At 43.4% G+C, this 24,138-nt stretch overlaps 1 protein-coding gene across 3 annotated transcripts in view; it reads left to right on the forward strand.

Annotated features, from left to right (window-relative positions):
* The window catches only part of LOC134350224 (nectin-1-like), a 63,193-nt gene that overhangs the window by 32,076 nt on the left and 6,979 nt on the right, over positions 1 to 24,138 (forward strand). For all 3 annotated transcript variants that reach the window (XM_063055231.1, XM_063055230.1, XM_063055232.1), the window contains exons 2-6: positions 423 to 770; positions 11,149 to 11,442; positions 13,009 to 13,126; positions 14,104 to 14,273; positions 18,116 to 18,229. In XM_063055231.1, coding sequence (XP_062911301.1) covers positions 423 to 770; positions 11,149 to 11,442; positions 13,009 to 13,126; positions 14,104 to 14,273; positions 18,116 to 18,229 — 1,044 coding nt within the window. The remainder of the gene's footprint in view (positions 1 to 422; positions 771 to 11,148; positions 11,443 to 13,008; positions 13,127 to 14,103; positions 14,274 to 18,115; positions 18,230 to 24,138) is intronic.

Below are 24,138 nucleotides of genomic sequence, written 5' to 3' on the forward strand. Positions count from 1 at the left end.
GGGGTGGGAGTTGGTGGTGGAGTCCAACATTGGAAAGCGTAGATTTAACGTGAGGAGGTAGAATATAAAGGGTCCCCGACGGACATCTGTTTCATACAGAGTGTGGTGGGTGTAATGAAGCAAGTTGACAGAGGAAGCTACAAAGGCCAGTGCAGTTTATAATATTAAGGCATTCGAACAGCTGCTGGGGTTCAGGCCAAATAAATGAAGTCGGAAAAGGGCAACTTCGTCGGCATGGACGCATCGGGCTGAAGGCCTCCTTTCTGTGCTGTACGTCTGAAAAAGTGATGTCGATTTAGGTAACTCCAATGATAATCAAATGGCTAATTGCTTGATAAACAGATGTCATCTCGCGTTCGTTTGGAAAAAAAAGTTGCTGAGTTGTCCTGAGAATCACTTTCCTTAATTTCTCTTTTCCACAGTTCTCGGAATTCAGATGGTTAAGGTGGAGGATTTTATAACAGGAATCGCTGGGAATGAAGTCCGACTGCCTTGTTGTTTTACCTCTGACACCAGGAACCTGAATTTGGTGCAGATCACGTGGTTGAAGAAAGCTGAGACCGGGAACGTGAACTTGGCTGTGTACAACCCACAGTTTGGGACTAGTTATCCCGTTGGCTCGAATAGATTTAGTTTGACCAATACCACTCCTGCAGACTGCACGCTGACCATCGACCCCTTGCAGCTGGGTGACGAAGGCCTCTACTACTGCGAAGTTAATACATTTCCCAACGGCAAGCATGAATCCAAAACAAATCTGACTGTTCTAGGTAGGAATCAAATTATAGATGACAACTGAGAACTATAATTCTCTCTTTCCGGTTCTAATAAAAGTAGTCAAGGGAAATGAAATAGTTAACTCCCTCCTTTTAAGTTTCAACCATTGCCCACATTCGAGAAAACTTTCAGTATAATGCACTATTGCAAACGTAATTAATTTAGTCAAATGCCGATCGACGAGGAGAGAATAATAGTTCTAAGTAGCTGTACACTATTCAGCTGAATGCCACAGGGGTGCTCACTATACAGTTTACAGTTTATTGGAGAAAGGCAGAGAACTTAGGGTCATTACTTTTTCCGGTAGCGCAGCTACCAAACTGTACCAAGCACATTTGGACGATTCAAAAGAATATTGACAGCTGACTTCAATGGATGAATATCGAATAAATTGAGTACCTTGTGGGAAATATCCTATGTGTTGGTAACTTTCAAAATCAAAAGAATACGATATGTAACTCCCGAAAGATTACAATGTTCTGAACCTGCAAGGCTTTGACGGGTCCTGGAGCATCATTTGCAAAATATTACAGCACATAACAACCGGTAATTAGGAGCAACTAACAAAGTGTTGCCGTTTATAATTATGGAATATTATATCATATTTATTACTATTTAGAATAGTCTATAGTACTACTCCTGTTATAAAATGTCACGTGACTGGGACAAACATATGATCTTGGACTTGAAGAGAATGTTTCCCCGGAGTGAGAATCTATAACTGAGCTGTAGGTTATAACGGATCAACGGGTATAAGACGTAACGTTATTTCTTTGAGGGAAGGGGAAGGGGAAGGGGAAGGAGAGACTGTGACCATTGGAAAACCAAGGGAATGAGGGAGGTTATGGCCAGAAGTTGTTACTGTCAGACCATTTTGGGAGTCGGATAAGACAATTCCTTTCTGTACTTATATCTCGGTGGGGCGGCACTTGCACCAATTCTGTGATTTCTGATAATCTGAGAGAAAATACCCCAGTACTTGGATTTACACCTCATATAGAATAGCAGGGGTGTAGCTCTGGTCTATAATGTCAGACTAAGACATCACTGTAGGAGTTCTATGGATCAATGGCCTTGACACGATCATCTTCTACTGATTCATCTGAAGTAGAGATGTAAGCTGATAACTGCATAGTATTACATTTCATTCGCAAAATATCTGTTACGGGTCAATACAACAGCCAATTTCCCTATGCAGGCACAATTCAGTAACATATAGGCTTGCACCATTCACCCCATTGCGTTGCCAGATTCAACAAAGAGTCTAATCGACTCCGCTGGAAAATCAATACAAATTGCTGCAGCTGAGTTCCATGCCATCAAACTCTGGAGGGTAAACATTAACCAGCAATTCAGTTTGGCCTGCCATATAAACACTATGGATATATAGGCGGATTAGATGCAGGGTAAGTTACAATAATCAACTGACAACCTAGACTATTTCTACCATCCACGAGGCAGAGGTTACGAGTGATCTCCTGCTGTGCGAGTTCAGTTCTAACATCATTCAAACAGAGCACGTTTCTTTCACCAATTTATCAAACAGCCTAAATATTTATTCCCTCTGCTAGCAGTGCAATGCCCATTCTCACGATGGACAAAATGCACAGCCCTTACTCCCCAGGCAGCAACGCCCAGTGTTCCCCTGCGCCTTCTATCAGCTGAATGGCGTCCATTTTGTCGTTCCTCGTCTAATTAACATATACCCTACTTGGTAATTTTTTTGTTTCTTCCTCAACGTCACTAGGTCTGACCATATAAAAGCACATGTGTCTTTGCTGGGGAATCTTCGACAGCCAACTGCACCGGTTCAAGTCATTAGCTGACTGTCGTTTACTCAAAAGCAATTAAGATGCGCAGTAAATTCTCGTCGTTCTAGTGATGTCAATATCCCATAAATGTTGGTAAAATAGTTCCACGTTTGATATATATTGTTTTAAATGCATTTATGAGTATTTGATGAAGAAAATGCAGTGTTTCTCTTCCCATTCTTTGAATTAATGAGTTAAAATTGTTCTTCTTGCCGCTGCATTGATGTTCTCGTGTAAAGGATATAAGTAAGAGAAAAATATATTCATTTTGTCTCTGTGGAAATTTGTGTTTCTGCTGGCGCTCCGGTTGCCTTCATGGTGTAAAGGTACTTGACCACGGTGTTAAATCGGTGGAAGGGCAGCCGTGGGACAAGTGAGTGGGCAGATGATGAGATGATGGTGTGCGAGGAATCTGGGAGAAGAGCAGATGGATGCCCAATACTTATGGCAGATTTGGTGAATCGGCTGGGCTATTTTCCTACTGCAGTCAATGAACACAGTTTATAATGGAATTGTGAACATGTTCAAAGTTCAAAGTTCAAAATAAAATTATCATCGAAGTACGTATTTCCATATGCAACCTTGAGATTAGTTTTCTTGCGGGAATACATAGTAAATCCAAGAAACTCGATAGAATCAATGAAGGACTACAACCAACAGGGTGGAGAAACCATGCACAAAGCAAAACAAGCTGTAGAACTACGAACGAGAAATAATACATAATGACCGTCAGGATATAATAATACAAAATAAACAAGAACAACTTATTATGTACAGCAATTCCAAACACACATCAAATACGTCAGTCAATAAGTGGAAAACACCTGAAATATGCTGAATTAAAAGAGGAAATTGAAAGACTATGGAACATGAACAACGTATACATTGTCCCACTTGTAATATCTACATATGGTGTCATCCCAAAGTCACTGCCCAATAGGATTAAATAATTAAGACTACACAGCGATGTCTATGCAAATCGTCAGAAAGCCACAATACTAAAAACCTCTGGAATAGTCCGATAGTTCCTAGCATTTGAGAAATGAGTGGGCTTGGCTATGCCCTTACCTCCCGTTTTACCAGCTAGAACGGAGAAAAAAAAACAGTTGCAATAATAATAATTGAAAGAGAAAACTGAAAAATTTTGGACCATGAACAGGGTATATATTGTTCCGAAAGTGATATCTACAACTGATATCATCCCAAAGACACCACGCAATAGCATTAAACAGTTAGGACTACACAGCACCATTTATGTAATTTTTTAGAAAACCACAATACTAAAAACAATTAGAATAGTCCGAAAATGTCTTAGTAATTGAGAGCTGACTGTGCTTGGCTATGCCCATACCTCAGGTTTTACCAACTTGAGCTGCGAAAATATATAAAAGAGTAATAACAAACAAGCTATAAACATCGAGAATATGAGATGAAGAGTCGTTGAAACTGAGCCTATAGATTCTGGGAATAGTTCAGTGATGGGGCGAGTGAAGTTAAATAAAGTTATCACTTCTGCTTCAAGAGCTTTATGGTTGAGGGTAACAGCTGTTCCTGAAACTGGTGGTGTTAGCCCTGAGGCCCATATACATTCTTCCTGATGGTAGAAGCGAGAACAGAGCGAGGTCTGGGTGGTTGCGGTCCCCGATGATGTATATTCCTGTAAGAGCGCTCGGTGTAGATGAGCTTAGTGGCGGGGAGGACTTTAGCGTTGATGGACTGGGCCGTATCGACTACGTTTTTAGGGCTTTCCATTGCAAGGGCATTGTTGTCTCTATATCAGGCTGTGATGCAGCCAGGCAATATGCTCTCCACCAAACATCTATAGAAATTTGTTAAACTTTCAGATGCCGTGCTGAATCTTCGCAAGCTCCTGAGGAAGTAGAGGCACTGCTATACTTTCTGCGTTATTGCACTTTCGCGCTGATCTTCTAAAGTGGTAACGCAGAGGAATTTAAAATTGCTGACCCTCTCCATCTCTGACCCCAAGATGAGGACGTTCATGGATCTCCGGACTCCTCCTCCTAAAGTCAATAATCAGCTTCTCGGTCTTTCTGACATCGAGTGAAAGGTTGCTGCTGTGGCAATATTCAGCCAGATTTTCAATCTTCCTCCAATGTGCTGATTCGTCGCCACGTTTGATTCATTCACCGACAGTCGTGTCTTCAGAAAATTTAAATATGACATGGGAGCTGTGCTTAGCTTCACACTCATGAAGTATAAAGCGAGTAGAGCAGGGGGCTAAGCACACAGCCCTGCGGTGCACTTCTGTTAATGGAGATTGTGAGGAGATGCTGTTGCCAATCTGATTTGGGTCTGCATATGCGTGATCGAGAATTTAATTGTACAAGTAGATATTGCGGTCGAGGTCTTGAAGCGTATTGGTTAGTTTTGAGTGGATGATGGTATTGAATGCCGAGTTGTTGTTACTCCTGAAGTATACCCTTTGGTGTTCAGCTGTTCCAGCGTCGAGAGAAGAGCCAATGAAATGGCATCTACTGTAGGCCTGCTATGTCGAAAAATTAGAGCGGATCCAAGTCAGCTGTAGATATGCTTCATTACAACCTCTCAATGCATTTCATCGTACTAGATGTAAATGATACTGGACGATAGTTATTGAGGCAGGGTACCATGTTCTTTTTGGGCAGCAGTATAACCGAAGCCTGCTTAAAGCAGGCGGATATCTCAGACTGCCGAAGCAAGACGTCAAAGACATCCATGCACACTCCATCTAGTTGATCGGTACAGATCTTTGGTATTCGGCCAGGCACCCCATCTTGGCCGGATGCTTTCCGTGGGTTCACCGTACCTCAGTTCTGTCTCAAAGACTGAAATCACAGGGTGTTCAGGACTGTGAGAGTTCAATGTATACAGTATACAACCTGAAATACTTGTCTTTGCAGATATCCATGAAAAACAGAACTCCAAAAGAATAAACGACAGAAATAAGATAGAACTCCAAAGCCTCCTCTCCCCTCTCCCCTGCGCAAGCAACAACAAGCATCAACGCAACGCAACTTCCACCTCCCCCCCCCACGTCCGTTTCAGCAAAAGGCGTCAGCGCCACCACCCACTAAGCAACAGCAAAGCCCCCCAAAGAGAGACCATGATTTGTAGCCAACAAAAACTAATCTTTACCTGACAGTTCAACACACCCCTGGATCTCTCTCTCGCTCTCTCACCATCAAGAGACAGAGATATCTTACCCATTTTTACAGCGAAATGGGAGAATGACAGCCGTTGTTACGTTATTAGAGTCTGCCGCGTCGGTTTTTATTCTGAGTGTCAGTCATCCAGGTCAGGGATCTGGCCCTCAGCCTTTGCGAATCTCGTAGATCATTGAGATCTTGTGGCTGGGGAACTCTGAATACAGAGTTGTTCTGAATGAATTGTTTTATACGGTTCCTAACAATCGTGGTGCATTCATTCATGTAGAGACTGTACTCGTATTTATCGGTTTATTAAGTACATTAATGAAAAATAGCAATTCCATTCCCTTTCCAATATTTTTTATTAGTTTCTACAGAGAAGAATACAGAGAAAATTCCATTCTTGATTGCCTGGTTTGACAAAAGGCTCAAGAAAATGGAAGTGAGATTAATAAAATGATAGGACCACAGGTAGGAAAAGAGAGGAGGTCCTGAAAACAGACTACAGGGAGTTAGGAAGGAAGCTGAGAAGCAGGACCACAAAGGTAGTAATATCGGGATTACTGCCTGTGCCACGTGACAGTGAGTACAGGAATAGAGTGAGGTGGAGGATAAATACGTGGCAGAGGGATTGGAGCAGGGGACAGGGATTCAGATTTCTGGATCATTGGGACCTCCTTTGGGGCATGTACAAAAAGGACAGGTTACACGAATCCGAGGAGGACCTATATCCTGGCGGGGAGGTTTGCTAAGGCTACTAGGGAATTGCTAGGGGGTGGGAACCGAACAGAAGAGATGGAGGAAGGGGTGGTTGGCTCACAAATAGAAAAAGCTTGCAGACAGTGAGAGAGGGAGGACAGGCAGGTGACAGAGAAGGGACGCGCTCAGACCAATTCTATGAGATGCGTCCATTTTAATTCAAGGAGAATCATGAACAAAGCGGATGAGTTTAGGGCGTGGTATTTGGAGCTATGATGTTGTGGCCTTTGCAGAGACTTGGATAGCTCAGGGGCAGAAATGGTTAGTGTCAGGCCTTAGATGTTTTAGATAGGACAGGGAGGGAGTGAGGCAAAAGAGGTGAAGGCGTGGTGCTGCTGATCAGAGATAGAGTCACGGCTGCAGAAAAGGGGGAAGTCATGGAGGGATTGTATACGGAGTCTCTGTGGGTGGATGCTGGGATCAGGAAGGGGTCAATAACTCTATTGGGTGTTTTTTTATAGACCACCCAATAGTAACGGGGACATGGAGGAGCAGCGAGGGAGACAGATTCTTGAAGAGTGTAATAATAGCAGGGTTGTCGAGGTGGGAGATTTTAATTTCTCAAATACTGATTGGCATCTCCATAGAGCAATGGATTAAGATGGGATGGAGTTTGTTAGGTGTGTTCAGGAATGTTTCCTGACTCAATATGGAGATAAGCCAACAAGAGGCGAGGCTGTACATGATCTGATATTGGGAAATGAATCTGGTCAGGTGTCAAATCTCTCAGTGGGAGAACATTTTTGAGATAGTGATCACAATTCTACCTCCTTTACCATTGACATTGGAGTGGGATAGAAATATACAAGTTCGGAAAGTGTTTAATTGGAGTAAGGGGAAATTTGAGGCTATCAGGCAGGAACTTGGAAGCATACATTGGGAACAGATGTTCTCAGGGAAAGGTATAGCAGAAATATGGCAATTGTTCAAGGAATATTTGCATGGAGTTCTGCATAGAACATTTCAATGAGACAGGGAAGGGATGGTAGGGTACAGGAACATTGGTGTACAAAGCTTGCTGAAAATCTAGTCAAGAAGAAAAGAAAAGCTTATGAAAGGTTTAAAAAAAACTAGGTAATGATAGAGATCTAGAAGAATATAAGGCTAGCAGGAAGGAGTTTAACAATGAAATTAAGAGAGCCAGAAGGGACCAAGAGAAGGACTTGGCAGGCAGGATTATGGAAAACCCCAAGGCATTCTACAAGGTATGTGAAGAGCAAGAGGATAAGACATGAAAGAATAGGACCAATCAAGTATGACAGTGGAAAAGTGTGTATGGAACTGGAGCAGATAGCAGAGATACTTAATAAATATTTTGCTTCAGTATTCACTACAGAAAAGGATCATGGCCACTGTAGGGATGACGTCCAAGGGGCTGAAAAGCTTGCGCATATAGATATTAAGAAATAGGTTGTACTGGAGCTTTTGGAAAGCATCAAGTCCGGGACCGGATGAGATGTACCCCAGACTACTGTGGGATGCGAGATAGGAGATTGCTGAGCCTCTGGCAATTATCCTTGCATCATCAATGGGGACAGGAAAGGTTCCGGAGGAGTGGAGGGTTGTGGATGTTGTTCCATTATACAAGAAAGGGAGTAGAGATAGCCCAGGTAATTATAGACCAGTGAATCTTACTTCAATGGTTGGTAAGTTGATGGAAAAGAGAAAGAGGCAGGATTTATGAATATTTGGAGAGGCATAATATAATTAGGAGTAGTCAGCATGGCTTTGACAAATGCCTGATTGAGCCTGATTGAATTTTTTGAGGATGTGACTAAACACAGTGATGAAGGTAGAGCAGTAGATGTAGTGCATATGGATTTCAGCAAGGCATTTGATGAGGTACCCATGTAAGGCTTATTGAGAAAGTAAGCAAGCATGGGATCCAAGAGAACATTGCTTTGTGGATCCAGAATTGGCTTCACCACAGAAGGCAAAGAGTGATTGTAGACGGGTCATATACTGCATGGAAGTTGGTGACCAGTAGTGTGCCTCAGGGATCTGTTCTGGGACCCGTTCTCTTCGTGATTTTTATAAATGACCTGAATGAAGATGGGTTAGTAAATTTTCTGATGATACAAAGGTTGGGGGCATTGTGGTTAGTGTGAAGGGCTGCCAGAAGTTACAGCGTGACATCAATAGGACACAAAACTGGGCTGAGAAGTGGCAGATGGAGTTAAACCCAGATAAGTGTGAGGTGGTTCATTTTGGTAGGTCAAATATGGTGGCAGAAAATAGTATTAATGGTAAGACTCTTGGCAGTGTGGAGGATCAGAGGGATCTTGAGGTCCGAGTCCATAAGACACTCAATGCTGCTGTGCAGGTTGACTCTATTGTTAAGAAGGCATACGGTGCATTGGCCTTCATCAACTGTGGGAATACGTTTAGGAGCCGAGAGGTAATGTTGCAGCTACATAGGATCCTGGTCAGACCCTACTTGGAGTACTGTGCTCAGTTCCGGTCAGGTCACTACAGGAAGGATGTGGAAACCATAGAAAGGGTACAGAGCAGATCTACAAGGATGCTGCCTGGATTGGGGAGCATGCCTTATGAAAATAAGTTGAGTGAACTCAGTCTTTTCTCCTTGGAGCGACGGAGGATTATAAGTGACTTGATAAAGGTGTACAAGATGATGAGAGGCATTGACTGTGTAGATAGTCAGAAGGTTTTTCCCAGGGCTGAAATGGCTATCACAAGAGGGCACAGTTTTAAGGTGCTTGGAAGTAGGTTCAGAGGAGATATCAGGGGTAGAGTTTTTACGCAGAGAGTGGTGAGTGCATGGAATGGCCTGCTGGCGACGGTGGTGGAGGCGAATATGATAGGGTCTTTTAAGAAACAGCTGGATAGATAAAAAGAGCTTAGGAAAATAGAGGGCTATGGGTAAACCTAGGTAATTTCTAAAGTAAGCATATGTTTGGCACAGCATTGTGGCCCGAAGTGCCGATATTGTGCTGTCGGTTTTCTATGCTCCATGTTCTATAAGATACAGGAGTAAAATTAGGTCATTCGACCCATCGAGGCTGCTCCACCATTTCATTCTAGATGATCGATTTTTCCTTTCGGCCTCAATCTCTTGCCTCCTCCCCCCCCCCGCCCTGTCCCATATCGCTTCATGCCCTGAACAACAAAGAACCTACCAACCTCTGCCTTCAATACACATAAAGACATGGTCTCCAGAGCTGCCTGTGGCAATGAATTCCTCAGATTCATCAGTCCCTGGTTAAAGAAATTACTCCTCATCTCTGTTCTAACAAATCGCCACTCTATTTTGAGGCAGTGCAATCTGATTGTAGACTCTCCCACTATGGGAAATATCATTTGCACATCCAGTCTATCAAGGCCTTTCGGAATTTGATTGGCTTCAATTAGGTCACCTTATTCTTCTAAATTATAGTGAACACCGGCCCAGAGCCATCGTACGCTCTTCCGATTGCAAGCCATTTAATCCTGGGATTATTTTCCCGAAATTCTTTGGAACTCTTTCCAATTCCAGCACATTCTTTCTAAGATAAAGTGCCCCAAACCGCACATAATACTCAAAATGAGATCACACCAGTGTCAACATTACACCCTTGCTTTTATTTTCTAGCCCTCTTGAAATGAATGCTAGCATTGCATTTGCCTTCCTCACCACAGACTCAACCTACAAATCAACCTTTAGAGAATTTTGCACAAGGACTCCCAAATCCGTTTGCACTTCAGATTTTTGTATTTTCTCTCTGTTTTTCATTTCTTCTACCAAAGTACATAACCATACACTTCCTGGCACTCTATTCCATACGCCACTTCTTTGCTCATTCTCCAAATCTGTCTATCTTTCAAAAGATCCCACCCATATTTCCTCAAAATTACCTGCCCCTCCACCTAGTTTCACATCCTTTGCAAGGTTTGCAACAAAGCCATTAGTCCCATCATTGAAATCAGTGACATAAAAGGTACAGTAAAAATAATTGCTTCCAACATAGTTAAACACAACTCCTCTAGTCACCAGCAGTCAACCAGAAAAAAACTCCGCTTATTCCCACACTTTGCCTCCTGTCAATCAGCTACTGCTTTATCCATGCTAGAATCATTCATGTAATACCATAATCTCTCAGCTTGTTAAGCACCTCATGTGTGGCACCTTGAAAATGGCCTTCTGAAATTCCAATTATACAATTTAAACCGATTCTCCTTTGTCTATATTGCTTGTTATATTTTCAAAGAATTCCAGCAGATTTGTCAAGCAAGATTTTTCCCCTGAGAAAACCATGCTTACTATGGCCTCTTTTATCATGTGCCTCCAAGTACCCCGAAATCACATCTTTAACAATCGACTCCAACATCTTCCTAATCACTGAGTTCAGACTAACTGGCCTACAATTTCCTTTCCTCTGCATCTCTCCCTTCTTGAAGAGTGGAGTGCCATTTGCAATTTCCTAGTCTTCCGGAATCATTCCAGAATCCAGTGATTCTTGAAAGATCATTACCAATCCTCCTACAATCTCTCCAGCTACCTTTTGTAATCTACCTTATCCAAGTGAGTTATCTACATTCAGACTTTTCTGTTTCCCAAGAATCTTCAGTTTAGTGGCGGACCAAATATTTATTTTCTCTGTACCTCTGTGGATGTAAGTACAATAATCTGATTTATCACTTTATTCTTCTATCCTCAGTGAAACCTTTGACTGAGTTGTTAGTGGTCCCAGCAGTTGCTTCATTCTCCGAAGCACCAGTCGCCCACTGTACGGCAGCCAATGGGAAACCAGCCGCAGTTATAAGTTGGAGTGACAGAATTCCAGGGAACGCCACGTTTATAAGGATGGAAAACGCAAATGGAACGGTGACCATTCTCAGCCAGTACAGAATCATGCCAACCAGGATGGACGATGGGAAGAATGTGACCTGCCTTGTGTCGCACAACGCATTCACCAACGTAATGGATTTGACTGTGGCGTTGTCAATTAGGTGTAAGTCTTGCCAATTGACAAAATAATAAATAATTAAAATTTCATCTGCAGTATTAAGCATATCCACTTATCAAAGACGTGAAAAGAGTATAATGGTGGTGTATTTCTGTGACATTGTTCTTTCTCTTGTATTGCCCACAATGACATTATAGACTCAGTGGCTACTTTATTACGTTCATGAGGTACCTATAAAGTGACCACTGGGTGCATTTCTGTATGTTCGTCCACTTAAAGATACGACACATTTTCGGTTCAGAGATATGCTTCAGCACTTCACTGTTGAAACGCGTGATTATTAGAGTAAATGTTCCTTACCTGTCAGCTCGAACCTGTCTGGCCATTCTCCTCTGACCTCACTCATTAACAAGGCGTTTTCCCCAACAGAACTGCGACCCGCAGGATGCTGTGTTTTTTTTTCTCCTTCGCACTATGTTCTGTAAAGTCGAGAGGCAGTCATGCGTGAAAATCCCTGGAAATTAGCAGTTTCCGAGATACCAACAATCATTCCACGGTCTTGGTCACTTAGGGCACAGTTCCTCCACATTCTGTTGTTTGGTCTGAACAACAATTGAACCTCCTGACAATATCTGCATGAAAAAAGGTACAGGGCCTTCCCGGTGTATATGATGAATAAACTCTTCTTGGAGGACAGGTATCGCTTTTAACCCACCTGTCGATGACAAACTTTGTGTTCTTCATCAGGGATGATAGCAAGACATGTCTAATCCGGTGCTATATATCATGACTGGGGTATATATCCTATCGGACTAGACACGCCTAGGCATCATCCTTGATGACGATGGAAGACCTTGTCATCGAAACGTCAGTTCAAATCAATACCTGTATTGGGCTAATAGCCCAAGAAGTGTTTGTTCGTAATATTTGCATGCATTTAGGCATCAAGCTGCTGCCACAGAATTGGCTGATTAACTATTTGCATTAACGAGCAGGTGTAGAAGTGTACCAAGTCAAGTGGCCACTGAGTATAATTAGCTCCTTGCAATGCACCTGAAGAAAATATATACTTCCTAGTGTGCAGGTATATTTACAGAGGATAAGACACTTGCGTTGTCGCTTTTATGACAGTAGTTAAATCACTATCAGATTGTATTGCAGGAGAATTTCCATTGATTGCGGAGGCTATCATAGTTTGGACTAATGGCCCCTGGTAGTGTGAGAACAAACCTTGCAGCACGTTTCTGAGACGTGGTCACAGTCTTTGAGGGATCCTCAGTTAAGGGAAAAGGAAGACATATTTCAGCTAAATGTACAGGAAATCCAGTCATCAAAGAAGTTACATTGTGTGCCTGGAAACGACAACACAACGGAAATGTTATTTTCTGAAAACACTCTCGATATTTTCTGATAATAAATTCCAATATCTTCCGCTTGATCCCTGCCTCCAGTTAAAAGTTGAGTAATTCGCCACAGCAGGAATTTTCTCTAGATCAAGTTGATCTTATTCAAATTTCTAGATAGGGCATTATTTTGCATATTATTTGTTTCAATTGGCGGCATGAAATTCTGATAGGGAATCATTTTTGCTTCTTTTTTTTTTACCTTCAGACCGACCAGAAGTAACAATTAGAGGGTACAATGGCAACTGGTATGTAAAGAGTTCTAACCGTAGCCTGGAATGCCTTGCCAAGGCAAATCCTCCAGTTACGAGCTACCACTGGACAATGTAAGTTGACTTGTTCTAAATCATACTAATGTAATTCATGATCATTATATATGCTTACGATCAATGGGGAAAAGCTTTAAAATTAATTGGATCACAGCGAAAGCTTTACATAAAACAAACCATTTTAATTTTAGCAGGTTTTAACATAATAGGAAACTATGGCACTTTGGCAGAGTGTTGAGAAATTAGTATTAACGCAGACAGGAGCAAAGTTGGAGATCAAATGAGACATTACATCAGTAAATGATAGAGATTTGATGAATATGACTTCAGGTTCAAGTTTGTATTTTCCTACCAATGGCATAAGTGTGTGACATGTTGAAGAATACATATGACATAGTTTCCGTCATAGACTGCGATGTACCATACAACAGCTGGGTTTTGCTGTAACTGTTTAGCAAGCTCTTAAAGTAATGCTTGCAGCGCAGGTCGCCAGACTACAGAAAACAATTGGCTGCTTTGGGGAGATTGCAGAAGGGACTCACTATGGTGTTGCCTGCATTGGGGACATTGGTTATGGGGACGGATTTGATTGGTTGGTCACGTTTTCTCCAGAGCGAAAGCGACTGAGTGTATATGGGATGGACAGAAATGGTAAAGAGATGCAATTGATTTTCCTTGTTAGGCACATGAAAGAGAAAGCTCAGGCTTAAGATGATACAGAGGAATTATTAAAGGGAATTTGCCAGGGAAGCTTTTCCACATATTGATTGATATCCAGAACATGGTGCCAGAAACGATGGGGGAATCAGATACGGTTCTTATGCCTAAGACAACTTAAACAGGAACAAAAATTGACCACTCATGGAAGGATACGGGCACAATGCGAACGCGCGCTTCATATCAATGGTCCAACAATAAGTCATGGGTTGGCCAAAGGGCAGCTTGTATACTGCACAGACCAGCGATTCTCTCGGTCTATCATATTCTGTTAGAGGTGAAGTGTTGTTAATAGACGATTATCTCTTTTAATGCAGGTCGACCGGGTTCTTGCCTCCTACCGTTCATGTCAAAGATAATCACCTGTTTATAACACAGATCGATTACTCTGTTAATGGCACATGGATCTGTGAAGCAACAAATGTGATTGGAAAAGGAAGGAGTGAAATTTCAGTTGTGGTAAAAGAGATGGACTCAAGAGTTGCAGGTACACCTCAGCAGTTACCCTTAACCATTCACTGTGATTAATTACAACATTGATATTAATGGGAGATGAGGGGATATGTACGGTACTGCACAAAAATACGGCATATTGACATATACTTTAGCTTGGATACTTTAGACAGTTACACTGTACAGAGGTAATGAGGAGCTAAGGGAGTATGGAGTCCCAAAAGTTAATTTCTAGGTTGAGTCAGTGGTGAGAAAGCCGAATGCAATGTTTGCTTTCATTTCGAGAGAACTAGAATATAAAAATAAGGTGTGTAATTTTGAAAATTTATTAAGCACTGGTGAGGCCTCACCTGGAGTATTGTGAGCAGGTTTGGGCCCTTATTCTTAGAAAGGATGCGCTTAAACTAGAGAGGGCTCAAAGGAGATTCACGAGAATATTTCAGGGATTAAACAGCTCGCAATAGGAAAAGCGGTTTGATGGTACTCGACCTGTATTCACTGGAATTCAGATGAGAGGTTACCTAATTGAAACCTATCGAATGGTGAAATACCCTGATAGAGTCAACACGGAGAGGACATTTCCTATGGTGGGAGAGTCTAAGACCAGAGGACACAGCCTCAGAATAGACCGGCGCCCTTTTAGGATGGAGATGAGAAGCAATTTCTCCAACCAGGGATTAGTAAATCTATGGAATTCATTGCCGCAGTCAGCTGTGGAGGTCAAGTCTTTATGTAGATTCTTGATTGGTTAGGGCATGACTGGATATGGGAGTAATGTAGAAGGTTGGGGCTGAGAGGTAAAATGGATCAGCCTTGATAAAATAAACGAACAGGATCGACGGGTCTAAAGGTCTAATACTGCTCCTATACCTCACGATCTTTATGGATTATACTGTACTGGTGCTGCAAAAAAAAAAACATGACATGTGCGTGATGATAAAACTGATACTGAGATGGATCTCTTATAGACTGAAAGTGGAAAGGAACAGGGACAGGGGAGTCATGGTTGGGAAAACGGGTCAAGAGAGGAGAGAGCATAGGAAGCAACACAGGGTCATTCGGTAATGACCATAAACCAATTGTTTGGAATCAAGTCAACTTGGCCGGTGTTTCTGCATGAGCTCCCCAACACCCGTGCTAATTCTTCTCTGTCACCTGTACCACACCCCTCTCGTGGTGCCACTCCCTGCCATTTCCAACATCCTTTGCTCCCGCCAGATTTATATAATCTTTTTTTCTGCTCCACGTTAACAACTATAATACTGTGCAAATGTCAGAGCCACCATAGCTCTCTCTCTCTCTCTCTCTCTCTCTCTCTCTCTCTGAGAGAGAGTATTAGGTATATATATTCACTCCACTCTTGAAGAAGGGAGAGAGGCAGATGAAAGGAAATTATAGGCCAGTTAGTCTGACCTCAGTCATCCGGCATTTGTTGCAGTCAATTGTTAAGAATGTGGCTCCTGGGAACTTGGAGGCATATGATAAAATAGGCCAAAGTTAGCATGCTTTCGTTGAGGGAAAACTTGCTAAAATCCATTGAAAGTTATTAAATTACTAATAAGCAGGAAGTACAAAGGAGAATTGGTTGATATTGTGTAGTTGGATTTTCAAAAGGCCCTTGACAAGGTGCCACAGATGAGGCTACTTGAGAAGTTAAGATCCCGTGGTATTACAGGAAAGAACACTGACTAATTGGCAGGAGGCAACAGATGGGAGTGAAGGGAACATTTTGTGCTTGGCTGCCGGTGAGTAGTGGTGCTTGACAGGGGTCAGTGTTGAGACCGCATCTCTTTACGTTATATGTCAAGGATTATGAGGGCATTGATGGTTTTGTGGCCAAGCTTGCGGCCAATACGAAGATTGGTGGACCACCATGCAGTGTTGAGGAAGCAGAGAGGATGCAAAAGGATTTGGACCAATTAGGAGAATGAGCAAAGAAGTGGCAGATGGAATATGTTGTCTAGAAGTCTGTTATCATGTTCTTCGGTAGAAGAAATAGAAGCGTAGACTATTTTCTACATCAAGAGAAAATTAAAAGAAAAATTAGGGGTGCAAATGGACTTTGGAGTCCTTGTGCAAGATTCTCTAAAGGTTAAATTGCAGATTGAGTCAGTGGTGAGGAAGGCAAATATAATGTTAGCAATAATTTTGAGAGGATTAGAATATAAAAGCAAGGATGTAACGTTAAGGCTGTTAGCGCTGGTGAGGCCTCACTTAAAGTATTGTGAGCAGTTTTGAGTCCCTTCTTTAAGAAAAGATATGCTAACATTGCAGAGATTTCAAAGGAGGTTCACGAAAATGCTTCCGGGATTGAAAAGCTTATCATAGAAACATAGAAACATAGAAAATAGGTGCAGGAGTAGACCATTCGGCCCTTCGAGCCTGCACCGCCATTTATTATGATCATGGCTGATCATCCAACTCAGAACCCAGCCTTCCCTCCATACCCCCTGACCCCTGTAGCCACAAGGGCCATATCTAACTTCCTTTTAAACATAGCTAATGAACTGGCCTCAACAGTTTGCTGTGGCAGAGAATTCCACAGATTCACCACTCTCTGTGTGAAGAAGTTTTTCCTAATCTCGGTCCTAAAAGGCTTCCCCTCTATCCTCAAACTGTGACCCCTCGTTCTGGACCTCCCCAACATCGGGAACAATCTTCCCGCATCTAGCCTGTCCAATCCCTTTCGGATCTTATACGTTTCAATCAGATCCCCCCTCAATCTTCTAAATTCCAACGAGTACAAGCCCAGTTCATCCAGTCTTTCTTCATATGAAAGACCTGCCATCCCAGGAATCAATCTGGTGAACCTTCTTTGTACTCCCTCTCTGGCAAAGATGTCTTTCCTCAGATTAGGGGACCAAAACTGCACACAATACTCCAGGTGTGGTCTCACCAAGGCCTTGTACAACTGCAGTAGTACCTCCCTGCTCCTGTACTCGAATCCTCTCGCTATAAATGCCAGCATACCGTTCGCCTTTTTCACCGCCTGCTGTACCTGCATGCCCACTTTCAATGACTGGTGTATGGCTCTGGGCCTGTACTCACTGGAATTCAGAAGAATGAGTGGGGATCGCATTGAAATCTATGGAAGGTTGCAAGTCCCCCATAGAATGGATATGAAGATGATGTTTCTTATGATGGGGTAATCTAAGCCAAGAGGACACAGCCTCAGTATTGAGAGATATACATTTAGAACGGAGGAGAGAAGGAAATCAGCCGGAGAGTGGTGAAACTGGAATTCATTGCCACAGACCATTGTGGATGTCAAGTCATTAAGTATTTTTAAGGCAGAGTTGATAGATTCTTAATTAGTCAGGGCATGAACAGTTCCGGGGAGAAGGTGGAAGATAAGGACAGATCAGCCATGATGAAATGCCAGAGCTGACGCAATGAGACAAATGATCTATTCCTGCTCTGAAATCTTATAGTCTAATCGAGGAAATATGCACTGCTGAGGACCTTGTACTACATGTGTGAATATGTCAATGTGAGAAGGAAGCTGGGGGTGATCTAAATTATGTCTATCAGTGATGAAAACTTTTTGTGTGATCGTCCGTGGTGATAGGAAGTTCGAGATAATATATAAACAGCTACCTGTGTAAGTTGGTATTTGACTGGGATGCTGGGACTGATGAAAATTGCTTGTGTGATTTTATAAGAAGCTGGCGTCTGTGTGGCAGTTGTGTATAGTTATAGAACACTGACCTTTGTGAAAAGCATGTGGGTCCGCGTGCGTGCTCATGTATGTCTCTATCTCGTTATTGGACGTAGGCATCGATAAGTATCTATGTGTATAAATATATGATGCTGATGTTAATGGAAACTGTCCTGTCTATAACGGTAATTTACAAACTGATGCGGTTCATTTTATAGGTCAGCTTTTTGCTTCCACCCTGGTCTATATTGTCGTAGGGACGCTGGTCACAGTGCTGCTCATAGTTGCCTTAATAACCATAATGGTAATGAAAACAAGACGGAAGACTAGTGGTAAGTGGCAGGAACTGTTCTGGGAACCATTTTAAATATTGGAGGAATACCCGTGGGATTCGGTTTTGTTTTCCGCTGATAACTGTCCATGAAGGCACTAAGCCTTAACACATATGTACCCCGCCCACTGCTTCCCTTTCTTTCTGCATATTCCCATTCATTCCCCTTTCTTAGAACACAGGGCAGTATAGCTTAGCAGTTCAACATATTAGTACCCATGACGCTAAATTATACTAATCCCTTTCCCCTATCCCTCTCTAAATTGTTCCCTGTCTGTGCCCACCCCTGACTCTGTTACACGTCTCTGATCTCCACATCTCTGCTCCCCACACCTCACCTTTGCATTGACACCTGTCTCTCGCCCTCTCTTTCTCGGTTCTCGGTTTGTCCGTCTTCTCCCACCTCACCAGCCCTACTCCCATGTGACTCTGGACCCCTGGCCTAGCCCTTGTCCTTCTTTCCATTCTTCCCCACACCAGCTGATGGCGGAAATGATTGAGTTTTAGATTTCAATGCCAGGGGCTGAAGTGTGCTCTACGGCCTTCATCCTGAGATTTCTTATAACCAAACATGTTCTTCTTAAATCTTCTTCCGGCATTTGCTCGCATGTCCCAATATAAGACTATAACATCATAAAATACTGGAGGACAATTCGGCCAATTTGTTCAATGCTTCACCTGGAAACATCTAGCCCACCCCCCATTTGCAATACTTTGAAAAATAAAATAACAGTGGCAAAGGAGCTTTGTAATTTCAATTAGCTGTTCCTGGTTATAGTCCCTTTAGGACCACTGAAGGAATTTGGTCTGAAACCTCGACTGTTTATTCCTTTCCATAGATGTTGCCTGACCTGCTGAGTTCCTCCAGCATTTTGTGTGCATTACTCAGCATTTCCAGTATCACAGAACCTCTGGAGTTTGTTATAAATGTGATCGAACCGAGACTTACAAAATATATTAGTAATGTTTTGCAGATTCTGTAAGATCTCAAGTCATTGTTTTCACTCTCCCATCAGTGTAAGAAACTATTTGCACTTTCTTACACTCTCGTGGTTTAAAGTAACCCCAACCAATGTTATAGCTGCGATAGGATTTCTGATATTAAAAACTGAGGACATGTAATTTGATGGAAATATCTATTATATGTCAATCAAAATTCTGCATCATCCCAAAATCCAATCACTTGAGCTGTTTAGAGCAGAAGACATTGATCATTGTTTGCTCAAGTCGAATTCACATGGGGATTGGCTACTTGACCAGTTGATATGGAAATCCTCAGACAGCATGCGAAATGATCATTCAATGGCGATAATGAAACAGTCGAATCTAGTGACCAATTTAATGAACTCCTCGAAAGAATCACATCGTTGTTTTCAATTTTCAATGGGTCTTTTTTTATTTGGAAAGCTATTTAGGTCTATCATATCTAGGTTCCCTCGAAAGCTAATCCAGTTGTTTACATTATTCACAGTGGAAGACATCTACAGTGTACTGGACATTCAAGAGTGTCAGGAAAGTAAAGTATGTGCAGTGAAAATTACAACTGAGAAGGTGCTCAGGAAGTTTAATGGTCTGAAGGTGGATAACTCTCCTCGACCTGATGGAATGCATCCTCGGGTTCTGAAGGAAGTAGCTGGAGAGATTGTGGAAGGATTAGCAATGATTTTACAAGAATTGATAAATCCTGGCACTGTACCGAATGCCTGGAAAATTGCAAATGTTACTCCGCTACTTAAGAAGAGTGGGAGGCAGCAGAAAGAAAATTATAGGTCTGTTAGCCTGACATCAATGGTTGGAAAGTTGTTGAAATCGGTAGTTAGGGATGAGATTATGGGGTACCTGGAGTCACATGACAAGACAGGCCAAGCCCAGCATGGTTTCCTGAAAGGAAAACACTGCCTGACTAACTTACTGCAATTTTTTTGAGAAAATTACAAGTAGGGTAGACAAAGGAGATGCAGTGGATGTGGTGTAATTGGATTTTTAGAAGGTCTTAGACAAGGTGCCACAAAGGATAAGAGCCAATGGAATTACAGGGGAGTTACTAGCATGGGTGGAACAACACACATCAAAGTTGCTGGTGAATGCAGCAGGCCAGGCAGCATCTCTAGGAAGAGGTACAGTCGACGTTTCAGGTCGAGACCCTTCGTCAGGACTAACTGAAGGAAGAGTTCGTAAGAGATTTGAAAGTGGGAGGGAGAGGGAGAGATCCAAAATGATAGGAGAAGACAGGAGGGGGAGGGATGGAGCCAAGAGCTGGACAGGTGATTGGCAAAGGGGATATGAGAGGATTATGGGACAGGAGGTCCAGGGAGAAAGACAAGTGGGGGGGGGGGAACCCAGAGGATGGACAAGGGCTATAGTCAGAGGGACAGAGGGAGAAAAAGGAGAGTGAGAGAAAGAATGTGTGTATATAAATAAATAACGGATGGGGTACGAGGGGGAGGTGGGGCATTAGCGTAAGTTAGAGAAGTCCCATCAGGTTGGAGGCTACCCAGACGAAATATCAGGTGTTGTTCCCCCAACCTGAGTGTGGCTTCATCTTTACAGTAGAGGAGGCCATGGATAGACATGTCAGAATGGGAATGGGATGTGGAATTAAAATGTGTGGCCACTGGGAGATCCTGCTTCCTCTGGTGGACAGAGCGTAGGTGTTCAGCAAAGCGGTCTCCCAGTCTGCATTGGGTCTCGCCAATATATAGAAGGCCACATCGGGAGCACCGGACGCAGTATATCACCCCAGCCGACTCACAGGTGAATTGTCGCCTCACCTGGAAGGACTGTCTGGGGCCCTAAATGGTGGTAAGGGAGGAAGTGTAAGGGCATGTGTAGCACTCGTTCCGCTTACAAGGATAAGTGCCAGGAGGGAGATCAGTGGGGAGGGATGGGGGGGGGGAACAAATGGACAAGGGAGTCGCGTAGGGAGCGATCCCTGCGGAAAGCAGAGGTTGGGGGGAACAAAAAGATGTGCTTTGTGGTGGGATCCCTTTGGAGGTAGCGGAAGTTATGGAGAATAATATGTTGGACCCGGAGGCTGGTGGGGTGGTAGGTGAGAACCAGGGGAACCCTATTCCTAGTGGGGTGTCGGGAGGATGGAGTGAGAGCAGATGTGCGTGAAATGGGGGAGATGCGTTTCAGAGCAGAGCTGATGGTGGAAGAAGGGAAGCACCTTTCTTTAAAAAAGGAAGACATCTCCCTTGTCCTAGAATGAAAAGCCTCATCCTGAGAGCAGATGCGGCGAAGACGGAGGAATTGCGAGAAGGGGATGGCATTTTTGCAAGAGACAGGTGCTCCCGATGTGGCCTTCTATATATTGGTGAGACCCGACGCAGACTGGGAGACTGCTTTGCTGAACGCCTACGCTCTGTCCGCCAAAGAAAGCAGGATCTCCCAGTGGCCACACATTTTAATTCCACATCCCATTCCCATTCTGATATGTCTATCCACGGCCTCCTCTGCTGTAAAGCTGAAGCCACACTCAGGTTGGAGGAACAACACCTTATATTCCGTCTGGGTAGCCTCCAACCTGATGGCATGAACATTGACTTCTCTAACTTCCGCTAATGCCCCACCTCCCCCTCGTACCCCATCCGTTATTTATTTATATACACACATCCTTTCTCTTTCTCTCCTTTTTCTCCCTCTGTCCCTCTGACTATACCCCTTGCCCATCCTCAGGGTTTCCCCCCCACTTGTCTTTCTCCCTGGGCCTCCTGTCCCATGATCCTCTCATATCCCCTTTGCCAATCACCTGTCCAGCTCTTGGCTCCATCCATCCCCCTCCTGCCTTCTCCTATCATTTTGGATCTCCCCCTCCCCCTCCCACTTTCAAGTCTCTTACTAACTCTTCCTTCAGTTCGTACTGCCGAAGGGTCTCGACCTGAAACGTCGACTGTACCTCTTCCTAGAGATGCTGCCTGGCCTGCTGCATTCACCAGCAACTTTGCTGTGTGTTGCTTGAATTTTCAGCATCTGCAGAATTCCTGTTGTTAGCGTGGGTGGAACATTGGTTAATTGACAGAAAGCAGAGAGTGGGAATGAAGGGATCCTATCCTGGCTGGCTGCTGGTTACCAGTGGGGTTCCACAGGGGTCGATGTAGGAACCACTGCTTTTTACGATGTATGTCAATGAATTGGACTATCTGATTAATGGATATGTGGCTAAATTTGCCAATGATACAAAGATAGGTGGAAGAGCGGGTAGTGTTGAGGAAACAGACAGCCTGCAGCAGACTTAGATAGCTTAGGGGAATGGGAAAAGAAGTGGCAAATGAAATACAGTGTTGGAAAGTGTATAGTCATGCACCTTGGTGGAAGAAATAAACAAGCAGACTATTATTTACATTTGTAGATGGAGAGAGAATTCAGAATGCAGAGATAGAAAGGGATGTGGGAGTTGTTGTGCAGGATACCCTCCAGGTTGAGTCAGCGATGAAAAAAGCGAAGGCAATATTGGCATTCATTTCCAGAGGTACAGAATTTAAGAGCAAGGATGTGATGTTGAGACTCAGTAAGGCACTTGTGAGACCACACTTGGAGTGTTGTGTGCAGTTTTGGGCTCCTTATTTTAGAAAATATGTACTGACATGAGAGAGGTTTCAGAGAAGGAACGAAAGGGTTACCGTATGAGGAACATCTGGCAGCTCTTGGGCTGTATTCCCTGAAGCTCAGGAGAATGAGGGAGAGAGGGTGGAGGAGCTTATAGAAACATTCTGAATGTTGAAAGGCTTGAGAAGATTAGATATGGCAAAGTTATTTCTCATGGCAGGGGATCCTAGGACAAGAGTGCACGTCTTCAGGATTGAAGGACGTCCATTTAGAACAGAGATGCTGAGAAATTACTTTAGTCAAAAGGTGGTAAATCTGTGGAATTTGTTGCTAACAGCGGCTGTGGAGGCCAAGTCATTGGGTGCATTTAAGGCAGAGATGGATAGGTTCTTGATTAACCAGGGCATCAAAGGGTATGGGGAGAAGGTAGGGGAGTTGGGATGACTGGAAGAATTGGATCAGCCATGATTGAATGGCAGAGCAGACTCGTTAGGCCGAGTAGCCTAATTCTGCTCCTCTCTTTTATGGCCCGTTTTTCTCCATTTTCTTCTTCTCTCATGAAAGACTCTAACCTTGACACTCTACTTCAAGGACGGATTTACAAAGGTCAATTAAACCTGACTGATCTAGGCATCTTTAGTATGTGGGGAAAAGCCGGAGCTCCAGGCCCAGCGTAGAAGCTTGCAGTAAGTACGTGCAAACTCCACATGCACACACCCGGCGTTTGAGGCATGATAGCAAGGCAGATTCTCGAACTGGGATAGCAGCTCCATTCGTTGTAATCGTCTGCTCCCTGTATACCCATGACTGTGTTGCCACCTACATCTCTAATCTGCTAGTTAAATTTGCCGACGACACTACATTGATTGGCTTTATCTCAAACGATAACGAGATGGCCTACAGGGAAGATGTCATCTCTCTGACACAGTGGTATCAAGAAAAGAACCTCTCCCTCAATGTCACAAAAACAAAGGAGCTGGTTGTGGACTACAGGAGGAATGGAGACAGGTTAACCCCTATTGACATCAATGGATCTGGGGCTGAGATGGTAAACAACTTTAAGTTTCTCAGTATCCACATCACTGAGGACCTCACGTGATGTGTACACACCAGCTCTGTGGTGAAAAAGGCACAGCAGCACCCCTTTCACCTCAGACAGTTGAGGAAGTTTGGTATAGGACCCAAATCCTAAGAACTTTCTACAAGGGCACAATTGAGAGCATCCTGACTGGCTGCATCACTGCCTGGTGTGGGAACTGTACCTCCCTTAATCGCAGGACTCTGCAGTGTAGAGCGGACAGCCCAGCCCATCTGTAGTTGCGAATTTCCCATGATTCAGGCCATTTGTAGGACAGGTGTGTG

This window comes from Mobula hypostoma, chromosome 8 (assembly GCF_963921235.1).
Source record: "Mobula hypostoma chromosome 8, sMobHyp1.1, whole genome shotgun sequence".
Classification (NCBI taxonomy): Eukaryota; Metazoa; Chordata; class Chondrichthyes; order Myliobatiformes; family Myliobatidae; genus Mobula; species Mobula hypostoma.